This window comes from Pelecanus crispus, chromosome 3, assembly GCF_030463565.1.
Source record: "Pelecanus crispus isolate bPelCri1 chromosome 3, bPelCri1.pri, whole genome shotgun sequence".
Classification (NCBI taxonomy): Eukaryota; Metazoa; Chordata; class Aves; order Pelecaniformes; family Pelecanidae; genus Pelecanus; species Pelecanus crispus.
The window spans coordinates 127832647-127844876 of NC_134645.1; the positions used below are offsets into that span (position 1 = coordinate 127832647).

A 12230-nucleotide genomic window follows, 5' to 3' on the forward strand; every position below is an offset into this window, starting at 1 on the left:
ACACCATCTCTGTAAAGATAAGTTTGAATTACAATTCATATTTTCATATGAAAATATACAAATTTCAGTCAGTTTGTTGTTGGCCATGTTAAATAAATGCCTACAATTCACCAGATAAAGTTTTGCTATCTTGAAGAAACCAAGACTTTTCCAATGGCTACATGTTTAAATTCTTTGCTGACTACATTCCTTGTGTTGTTGCTTGGGTCTGACTGGGATTAGGATAGAGCTGTCTGGAGAATGGTAATTCTGCCTGATGACAGCTTCAAAGGATTTGACTTTTATCTTCATTCCATGTTGGCATGAAAACAAACCTATCAAGGGTTTTAATGCGGTGTGGTTGAAAAGCAAAACCTGGTGCTCTTCTGCAACTGACTTACTCTTTAAGTCTTTATTTAAGGAAAAGTGTAGCTGAAACAGGAATTTTGAAGCACCTCTACAGAAATTTAGAAGCTATGGCTTAAATTTGTGCCCTTTCTCATCCATGAAGAAGTCTGGGATAGATGTTTTAAATACAAAACTGGCTGTCAGCTATATGCCTGTTCATTCTGACTCACTGTTAACATACCACTGACATCCATTTTAATTTCACTGAAAAATATTTTAATTTTCCAGAAGCTGTAAACTAAGTGGAAACTGTTTCTCCTTGCAACTCAAAGATAGTGGTTGCTTGTTAACTTCTTATTCTTTTTAGGCATAGTGGAAATCATGTTTCAAAAATCCAAATAATGCAGGTGATTTTGAGTATAATCTCCAATTTTTGTGTGTAAAATTGGTTACAGCTGCGAAGGTTGTTGTTGACTGGTGTCAGCAAACAAATTCCCCAGGAGTAGAGTATGTATTTTACTAGTACCTATATCTAGTTAGTTCAGATAACACACAACAAAGTATTTGTTTGTGGAAACAAAAGGTATTTTTCTGGTAAAAACTCCAGTGATAGAAGGGGAGACAATCAACTCTGAAAAGGTGGAGAACAGAGTCTGGAATAGAGGTCAGTGCATGTGGTTCCTTATGCCTCATGCTGCTGCTGGCACAGGACCACTGCTCCCATGGAAGCTTCCATCTTCTTTGGCTTGGCCACGTTTGTCCAAAGCAGACCCAGACTTGCTGGGGATGGGGTTTGTCTCACCATCTCTATTGTAGTTGCATCTGTCCTCTCATGGCACATTGTAGTCAATAGGGACAAATCAGCACTTCTGGGTGACTAACAATTAAATTAAATTAATATTTAAACATTTGATTAGGTTGCTCAGAAAAGCTGTGAAAGGTACATGGTTGGAAATATTCAACACTAGGCTTGAAAAGGACATGAATAACCTAATCTAAGGCCTTGCTTTCAACCGAAGGTGATCTCCTGAGTTCCCTTCTAACCTGGACTTTTCTATAATTCCTCTGATCCACTTTTGGCTTCTACTTTAGTATGGAATGATACATGCTTCAAGTGCTAGTTTGTCTCCTTTGACTTGAAATTATTAGGTCAGAGGTCAATATTGACATTTAATCAGATGAGTTCCACTGCACATATTCTCAGAGGGAGGCGTTACAGGTCCTGCATCCCTCCCTAACAGTTTGCCTGGACCATCAGTCTGGTCTCCAAAGGGCCAGGGTCCAATGCCACCTCTCATGATGGCAATCAAATACACAACTCTGAACAAAAGAAAAATAAAATAAAACCCCCACAACACCCAAACCCCAAAACTATTCTGGAGCACATATCTGTTAGTCACTCATGCAGATGTGCTTCAACATACACTTCAGGTAGCTGACCTATTTCTACCTTCTATGATGAGATGAGAGCAAGTGTCATCTGGAAGTGCCTCTTTCCCACCAGGGAAAGACTAATTTAGGTGCAGATGTTCACACTCCAGGCAGCTGTGTTTAAGCAGATAAATCCCACACCAAGGTTGTCAGAGTCACAGTACACAGGCCAGAGTGTTCAGTAAACCCTGAAATAAATTCCTGGGTTCTCTAAGCTAGTGGAGAGGGGCAGGTTCTTCCAAAGGCACTTGGCACCCAGCATGGAGTTGGGTTATAGTGTCAAGTCTCTGTAGTGATACAGAGAGTTGCTCAGTGACTCCTCTGTCACAGACTTCTCATAAAGCTTACTCAAGCCACATACTCCCTTTGCCTTGATTTCCCCACCTGTAAAACAGCAACTGTGATCTTCATTGCCATCCCTTTTTATTTTGTCTGGTCAATTTTGATTGCAGTCTTTTCTGAAACAGGATTCTTGTGCTCTAGCTTGGGATCTGCTCATCTTTAGTGTGGGGCACCTGTGTTGTGCCTGCTGGCTTAACTCCTAAGCAAATATATTAAAATGTATGTTATCCCCACAGCTCTCTCCTCGGTTAGAAGGCTATTCTTCCTTTAGCAACTCAGAAGTGAAGCACCAATGGCTGAATCTCAGCTCTTTAGAGTGATTTATTCCTACATTCCACTAATTTCCATGCCTTAAATATCAATGATGAACTGGGCTTACAAACTTTGAGCAGCTGCTCAGTACTCACTGGTGGCGGGGGAGGAAGCTAAACCCAAGTTTCTTGACTAGTATTTTCTCATGAGAGGAATATCCTCCTTATCTTCTGGCTGGCACCACCGGATGACTAAGCATGAGCAGGCCAAATGGGCTGAAATCTGCCACTGAGATTGGGAATGAATGTCTGAAAAAGTGATTTGTTATTGTATTATTATTTTTTTTAAGAGTGGAAGAAATTCTGCAAACATAATAACAATAATAATAATAATGACCCTAAAAACTAACTGACCCATTTTGTTTGCCCACAGGGGAAGCGTTACATTTGGCCAGAGATTTCGGCTACACCTGCGAAACAGAGTTCCCTGCCAAGGCTGTAGGAGAGCATATTGCCAGACAGCACATGGAACAGAAAGAGCAGACAGCGAGAAAAAAGATGATCCTAGCGACAAAGTAAGAAGGGAGGGGAAACTAAAAAAGAAATCTGTCTGACACTTCTCCATTTTGGACCTGGGGGCTGGGGAAGGGAGGAGTGGGAGTATGGAGCTGGGATTGCGGTGACTGCTATCACAGCAGTACTCACTGACAGCAAGTGAGAGCAATCCTCTTCAGAGATGCTGTAAGAGGAACCTTATTTACTGCAATGAAGTTTTAGTGGCTATGCTCTCATAGCCTGCGGTTAAGGAGGCACCTGCATCTTCTCAGATGCTTTGGTTTAGATGAGAGAAGGGGACTTTGTTACACGGTAAGATCTATAGGACAGAGATTGGCTTTGTCTCCTGTTTGCACGTGAGCTGGAGATCTAAGCTTATACTGAAGCACTAGTTGCTGTGGGATAGTTATCATTAGTCTGTCGAGGGAGAGCTGGTTTGCAGAGGGACAGGTCCTCTCTGGATGGAAAGTGCAAGAGTTCCCCTGAAGTCAAAATCATTGGAAGAAGTACACCAGCAGGTGAGCTTTGCTGAAGCCATTAAAGACACACAGAGGCACCTGAATTTGCTCTAAACAAGTCATTCACCCCCCTGAAGCAATAACATCATTTTAGGATAACATTTCATGGTAGTGTAGGTTAATGGTTGGACTGGATGATCTTAAAGGTCTTTTCCAACCTAAACGATTCTATGATTCTATGATTCATCTAGGTTAATTAGCCTTGATGAGGGAGGAATTAGCCTTCATGGGCCATGGGAAATGCGAATAAATAGTCTGCATGGAAAAACGTAGACCTGCACTAGGTGTGTGGTATGCCTGCATGGGGCAGCCTTGAATATAATCATACTCTTCCTGTGCTTACTGCTGTGTTACACAGTGAGGCTGCAGGAGAGCTGAGGACAGAAACCAGAGCTCCCAAGCCATCATCTGCTTCTTTTCGCCAGTGCTGGAAATGTTTGGGAATCATCCAGGCTGGGATATATCCAACACAGAGGAATTACCCTGCAGTAGGGGAGGAGGCTGACCAGCCGCAGGATTGTCCTTTGTATCCCAGTGTCCTTCTGCTTTGTCTATTTGTGGGGAACAGGATTTCTGGCCTTGCTGTCCCTCTCGTATCCAGAGCTCTTTGCTCTGAATGTGACCCAGAGACAACATGCATTGAAACATCTCAGGATTGTGAATCCCATGAATATAGCCTGTGATCCTTCCCTGGGGTGGTAAGCAGAGCACCTTGTGGCTCACGGGACATTCACTGGTTGTGAAGGTGATGAGGGACCTCACGCATCATGCTCCTAAGTCCCTTGTAGGTTAAAAGGAATAATATAAGTGGAATATGATCTTATTCTTACCTACATACACATTTGTTTTAAGGGCCCAAGGAGTTTCAGAGACATGAGAATAAACCAGCTGGTAAGAAGCAGATCCGCTCTGCAAGCAGCGTCTCCCCATGGCTGTATAGCCCATTAACAATCTGCCCTTCTAACTATGTAAGAGCTGATTGTACTGCTGGGCACTACAACCTAAGCAAGACTTAAGAGTATAAGTTGCCCCAGCTGGAGGATTTGCCCCATTTATAAAATGTGACTCAACCATAATAATAATCTTCTCCCTTCTTTTCTGGCTCTAAGGAGAGATCACATTACCATGGGTTGTAACAGTCAGTGGGTAGCTGTTACATCCAAAAGCTGTCCAACTGAGAGACACATAAGAGTCTCACTACTTTTTCTCACCACTTCATACCTACTTTCTCACCCTCCCTTACTACTGAAGTGGAGAGTTGTGAGCGTGCATTATTCCTAACCCCCATGAACTTTGGGCTTGTAGGCTGTTACCCTGCACTTGTAAGGAACCAAATTACTTTTTTGCCCCTTCCACCAGTTAAAAGCACCAGCAAATTGATCAGCGAGGTCTGTGGATAACACTAGGATAGGCCATGTCCTACTGCAGTCAGAGTGCTTGTAAAGGGGACAGATGGGTCAATGTGTGTGCTGCTACTGCCCTCTCCTGCCTGGAAGGAGAACAGTGAGTCACAGACCATCCCTGTCCAGGTACTACAGGAGACACAGGTCCATGACATTGCAGTATTAGCACGGTATTTCCCAGCCCTGCTTCTATGCATCTGATAGTAGGTACTCTACTTTAGTCATTTGTCAGGAGTTTCAATTATGCACTTGGCAAATATAATCTCTAGGTTTGTAATTTCAGTAATTTCACAACTTCCCTGCCTCATGCTCTTGTGAGTTACTATACCAGAAGAAGTAGCGGAATGTTATGCTGGCACCAAAAATTACACTGAAATTCCAGGGTCTTAAAATGACTCATTGCAAGCTTTGCCTATGGAAAGAAATGGAGTGCCACTGCCTCTGTGTGTGGCCACTGTCCACACTGCAACAGAACCAGAAGCCCACAGAAGTGTGTCTTTGGCAGAACTGGTGAGATATTCCATAGGTGGGGTCCTGAGGAAAAATAAGAGGAAAGAACAAAATTATTTCCACAATTCCTAGTATACAGATGAAACTCTATTCTGGATTCAGACATCTATTCAGTGGGTTGATTCCGTTGCCCAAACACAGGCACCTACTGCCATTTGAGATGAACTGGGTTATGCAGCTTGGTTACCAGCCGCTGCTCCAGAACCACACAGGTCTCTTTTTGTTACTGTGTTGTATTTGCCAGTTATTATGGGTGTCTTGGGTACTACATATCTATGTGTGGGTAACTAAATAGAGCCCTTAACGTCTACAGTGCAGAAGTCCCTAGTGTCCAGTAGAAGCTCCTAGTGTTATGAAGGGCATCTATACTTTGTAATTGAGCAATCCACCCACCCTGAGGGGAAGCTGTTCAGCTGCCATGCACAGAACTGTGGCCCATGGGCTAGTGAAGACTGAAGACTGCTACTTTAGATGCCACTAACCCTCTTTAACACATGGAGGTCACTAAGCCTGAGGTAACACTCTCTTCACTGCCCTGGTCATCCCTACCTGATCTGAGGCTATGTTGATAGTAATACAGTGAATGAAATCAGGACCATTTTCTATCATGGAACAAACCATATTCATTGTGTTAAACTACCTGATCTTCCAAAACTGCCTCTTGGAAATGGTGTCTCACATTTGCTAACTCAGGACCTGCTTAGGACAGTACTAGTTGATGTAATAAGATGGTGCCATAGCCTGTTCTAACAATTTGATGGTCTAGACAATGAAGAATCAGAGCCTTACCTAACAATTGTTATGGGAAGAAGAAATGATTGGGCTGTGTAGCCCGTATAGAGTGCTGAACACAAGTGACAGCAGGGGCAGGATGGGAGTAAAGCAAGCTTTTGTTAAGGGCTGAAAGGATAAGAAAGGGATAAACAATTGGACAAACCAGTCTCCTATGATTCTCTTTCCCTCCACTCACATCCTTTGACTCAGTAAATGACTGGGCACTCCAGAGCAAGATGCTTCAAAAAAAAAAAAAAGACTGAATTATCATAGTTCTGGCCAAAGGGTGCTGATACTGGCCTGTTAACCCTAGACTCCTTAGAAAAGCTTCAGGACATGTCCATGCAATCCACACAGAAATTTAAAAAAAACCAAACAAACAAAGAGAAAAAAAAAAGCTGGCACCTGGTTTTAGAGGGTCTTTAAGCATGGGTTAATTCACCTTGCAGAGGTGTGGGACACCCTGGATGGCTTTACAGCAGGGGACAGAACCTGATCATGTTGCAGCTAGGACAGATGCAGAACTTCCAAAGACCATGTCAATAATTCCTCTTGATGGAGAGGCACATTATCCTATGGAAAACATCACAGAGTATTGCAGCACAAGGCCTTCCACATAAGGCAGAGGGACAGATACACATTTACACAGAATAGTGTGAATAACAATTTTATTGTGGGGTTGCTTACAGCCAGTGCAGAATAATCAACATTTGGCTCATGACCATGTGTGCTCAATTTGCTAGTTTTCTGAAAAGTAGCTCTGAGACTGGATGCACAGGACCTGCTGAGCGTCTCTCTGATATCTGATCTTTGGATGCCTGGCAACTCTTCCACACTTGGAATATATCAAACTCATGGGCACACATTTGCCCCCATCTTGCACTCCACAAGGCATTTGCTTTGGCCGCGACTAGCAACAGGATCATGGACTAGATGGGCTCTTGTTCTGATCCAGTACAGATTTTTTTTATCTTTTCCTGACCATATACTGGAACATCTGACCATCTATGAATCATTAGGTGCCTCCCTTGCAGGAATGACCAGGACTCTTTTTTTTATTAATCTGTGGCCCCTAAGACAGCATAACCATCTTTCTTTGCTTTTTCAAAGTCACAGACCACCTCAGCAAATAACTGTCAATCCCCTCCTTGTTACTACCCCAGGTGATGTTTTATTGGTAGTGGAGGCTCTGAGACAGCACTTTGCCTAGATATCCCCTTGAAAAAAGTAGGTTACTGCCTTTTACAGGTTTTCATGTAGAATAAAATTTTTTTTCTTTTCTTTCAAACTGCCAACACTCAGTAAAGACTTTTGACATGTGAAGATAGAAGGGGACTTAATTGCACACTTGGTTCTGACACTTTCCTTTGTCAAAATATAAGAACTTTTAAGATGAACTTTTTCAACAGGTAGAAAGTAGAGGTTGGAGGAAGGAGAGAAGAGCAATGCTGACAGGGCCAACTGGGGATAGTAGATTGTTCAGAAGCCAAAATGACTGACTGTTTTCAGTTGTTGAAAGGAACTGTTTTTCCTCTAAGGACCTGATTCATTAAAAGTGTATGCTGCATTTACATACATTTCTGCTGAATAGCTCTCTTTGCCTGAAAGGCTAAGACGATGCTGTCTTTTCAAGCCGTCGGTGTCTAGGTCCATACAGATGACAACTGTTTACAGAAATCAGGCTTGGATGAAGTCCAGCAGCACAGCAGGAAATTGTTTTCTGCATCTCCTTTCAGCTTTGTCAGGAGAGAGCTGTGGTATCCAAAGTCTATGTCCAAAACTTGTAGAACAGTGATATAATGAAGGGTAAAAACAGGTTAGTATAGTTTCCTTGCTTGTAGCTGGGCAAGGGAAGACCTTCTAAAGACCAAGAATCTGAGTTACCTACTTATTTTCCATTATGCCTCTGTCCCAAAGGATAAGAGTTACAAGGTGATAATGAAGAACTTGAACTTTATGTAGGACCACATGTGCAAAGAGTCTTCTAACAGAAATCATGGACCTGAGAGGTGTTCCTTAGTATTAGAAACTGGCTCCAGGCACAGTGATTGCATCTATGCTAACAAGGTAAACCATGCACACATTGAGTCATCAGATTGCAATTCTCCATATTATTAAAATGTTAGAATGGCTCCTTGAACTTTCCCAAATATCTTCTGGGCATATTCTGGGAGATAACCCTCACCAGGGTCCATTCTCAGGAAGCCACCCTGTTTAGGAGGCTAGAAGAGCCATAACTATTCAGACCTTATCAGTTGGTGACAATTTGCATGAGGGTATGAGAATGACCTGTGGCACTGTATACTTTACTAAGTGGCACTGTTACTAGGTTACATGTAGTCACTGTTACTAGTATTAGGTCAACCCAACTGAGTGTCAGACTAGTTATCAGGCAACTCAACTGAGCATCCTGATCATCTGGTGGGCATCGTGACCCCCTGACTCCATGTTAAGTGCCAAATTTCCAATACAGTCAATGGAGAATGGTATGCTCATTTGGAGAAGTTCTGAGAGAGAGACCCAGACACTTCTCCTTTTTTTGATTAACTGTATCATAAACTAATTGAAAGTAAGTGGGGTGTCTATTCATCCATGATCCAGATATGCTATGCACTAAATGGAACCAGTTTGGTTTCTTTTAAAAAAAAAAACAACACAATGGTAGAACATTCCTAGACTAATTTGCAAACTAGCCCAAAATGGCAGTATCGTAAGAATGAGAAGACTTTACGTTCAAGTCTCTCTTAGTGTTAGATCCTATATAGGGTTATCCTAGGGGATGCTTTTAACCCTCAGGTGCTGAGGCATCCTGAAAAGCAGAGGGAGAGGGAAGACAGCAAGATCATCGAGCCTTTCCAAAGAAGTTGGGATACTATGCTGGTGGGAGACCAGGCAAGACAGACCTTGAGTTCCAATTGCAAGGCGCCAAACTGGGGTCCCAGGTCCTACCTACTGAAAGTGTGTGTTGCCCAGGAAACCACCATTGAGAAAAAGTGGAGATGATGGGATTTGCCTCATTTGCCTGTCTGTTGTGTAGGCACCGACAACTGAGTGACTCACTGAGCTCCTTCTACAGTCACCAGAGGGAAAGAGGCACTGTTAGGATGCAAGTCCTCTGGACTGCTATAGACATCTACTTTAGGCTTCCTGATACATGGTAGAAATGTAAAACAATTTAATGAATGTTGCAATAAGAAATTTAAATACTAGTGCTGGAATGAATTCTCACTCTGGGCAGACCTGTGGGAGAGGTCTCAGTTGAGGATCCATCAGTTCTTCTGTCTCAGACTCTATAAGAAAGCAGAGTATGGACACAAATGGAAACTAGGAGAGCAAAGGTAGCATTTTCCCTCACAACTCCTAGTGCTCCATTTATCTTAAGAGTTGGGGGTCAAGAAGGCAAAGCCAAAATTACCAGGACTTCTACTTGCAGATAAACCAGTGCACACAAACAAATGTACAAGTAGTGGTGTATAACCATAACCCTTGTTTCTAATGTAGGTGAGCTAAACCAGACTTAACACTGCCAGACTGGGTCCAATTCAGGAGAGACATCAGTTTAAAATGTCGATGTTAATATGGTTCCAGAGGGGTTCCTGTTCAAGGGTATGTTGCTGGCTCTGAGAATTTGGGGCAGGGAGGCAAGAGGGGGATTTGTTTGCCTTTAATTTCTTTAACAATGCCTCCACCAAATATTTCTGTTATGAATGAGATCACTGAGGGTAAGGTGTCAGTGTTATGGGAGTCAGCTTTATGGAAAGGATTACACCTGTCTTATTTAAGGATTTCCACTTTCCTTGTAGACAAATATGTAAAGAATTCCAAGATCTTCTAAGCCAAGACAGATCGCCCCTTGGATCCTCCAGACCGACTCCAATATTAGACCTCGACATCCAGAGACATTTAACACATTTCAGGTATGATTCTGAAAGAGGAACAATTAACTAAAATCCATAATTTTGATAAAGACTACATATGATGTTATAATATTTGTTCCCTTACCTAGAAGACTATAATGTCCATAATCCCTCTGTTATCTCTGCCTATCAAAAGCCTATGTTTGCCCAGCAATGTAGTTCAGGCTAGTTGCATTCACCCTGCTTCTAGGACCACAGTCTGAGTTTGAGTAAGTAATTTTCTACATCTGCTGGCCAAATGTCCCCATCTGACCAGAAAGTTGCCTTGCTCTAGATGTGAGCCAAATCACAAGCCAACCAATGAAGTGGATGGTCCAGAAATATAGAAACTCAAGTTCAGAGCCAAAATGACAATACTGGTGAATCAAAGTAGCAATAAAAGGAGGAACAGTTAGGCTGCATCCTTACCAATTAACTAAATAGTTCCTGAGCCTCCTCTATGCTACTGAGACCATTTGACATCATCTTACCATGACAATACTATTAACTCTTTGGCCTCCAAAGCAGACTGGCCTCAAAACAGACTACCTACAGGAACAATCTCACTGCAGTTATTCCTGAAAAATACCCTGGAAAGGTCTGGGAGAATGCAAGCTGTCTCAGACTAAAGAGCCAGAGACTGGTAATATATTTAGACTCAGTTCCTAGACCCATGCCCTAGACATATTTAATTTACTGGTGTAGACAGCCTAACTAGTTGTTATGAAGACAAGGACATATGGTACATGCACACCAAGCCCAAACTTCATCAGAATTTTATCCAAGTAAGGGATAAAAGTGTATAGACAGTTTGGGATCAGAAAGATTTATTAGCCCAAGAGTTGCTGTGCAATTTCATGTTTTTGCTTTAGGCTATGTGCTAGATATGGTCAGGAGTGAGATAGGAACTTCCAGAGGGCCACTTTGAAATAGTGGGGTCATCTAAGATACTTATCAAAAATAAGTGTGATGAAACATCCTGGAGGTGCTTCTGTCTTTGCTCAGACCACAAAGGGGAATACATGACTAGCTGAGGCTGCAGATTTTTTTTTTTTTTTCTAGCCGTTAGCTGATACCTGAAAAAATCAACATGTAAAGAACTGTTCTAGACAGTTGTTTACAGACCATAACACCAAGCAGGTTCGTTAGGCCTATAAAGCCTTAGAATGATGTGCATATTCTTTAGCACAGCCAGCTGAGCCACTCTTCGTTCATTGGCTAGACAGGCAACTTTTGTGTCCCAACATCGCAACATCTTTTAGTTACTAAGATTCTGATAGAGCATGGGGCATGGAGCAGCCAGGTGGTGTGATACCTAATGTTTAGTCCCTCAGACTTTGAATGGAATCCAAAATAACCACCATCCCACCTCTTCCATCTATCTGTTGGGGGGTGCAGGGAGGCAAGGATAATGCCTGATCCACAAATGCACACATTCCTGTTTATGCTTACACATACCTGTATGCATCCTATGCATATACAAACACATCTAGACAGCCTCACTTCTGTTCTCATGCAGTGATATGCACACACATACACGTACCACCTACGTCTGTGAATGCTATGTATATTGTCCCAAACAATTCCCAGGCACAAGTCAGCCTTATCTCAGTCAAGAGGATGTTCTCAGTTGGAAGCATAGATATGATCACTACTTCACAGGTTGAAATACTTGAATAATGGAGATGAGGCCAGGCTATGCTAGATCACTCATGATCAGAGTGGCACTCTTCCTTTTGCTAACATAGGTATAGGCGACTAAAGGTATCCCAGCTTCAGTTTAAGAACCTTAGAGTAATTCACCTGTCTGGTGAATCTAGGGATCTAAGGTCATTTTAGGTGTAAAAGGACATCCTGTCTCATATTCGTCTGCCACTCCTTCAGTTCAAGGGTCTTTTGTGAGTCCTGCATCACATCTACCATACTATACATACTCTAAATGTCCTATGGCACCTCTGGTGGCATGGGGGAACCAGTGTGTTCACTTACCGTCCCTCCCCTTGAAGCTGTTCCCTTTACAGAGGAAAATTTAAGGCTGGACTGAGAATGAGAGCCCATGAGTATCGTTATCTAAGGTAGTGGCTTCTGCATTAAACCAAAGCTAGAGTTCTGGATCTAGGATCTTGCTTTATTCATTTCACACTTAAGTCTGTTGATAAAGTATCAAACCAGCCTTCAGTCTAAGGATCAGAAATTAGGGTATTCCTCCAACTGGACCAAATG

The 12230-nt window shown here is 42.4% G+C and overlaps 1 protein-coding gene across 1 annotated transcript in view; it reads left to right on the forward strand.

The window, feature by feature from the left end:
- Positions 1-12230, forward strand: part of TFAP2D (transcription factor AP-2 delta) — a 49930-nt gene that overhangs the window by 29615 nt on the left and 8085 nt on the right. Inside the window, exons 6-7 of the mRNA XM_075708211.1 lie at positions 2785-2926; positions 9915-10028. Of these exons, the coding sequence (XP_075564326.1) occupies positions 2785-2926; positions 9915-10028 (256 nt within the window). The remainder of the gene's footprint in view (positions 1-2784; positions 2927-9914; positions 10029-12230) is intronic.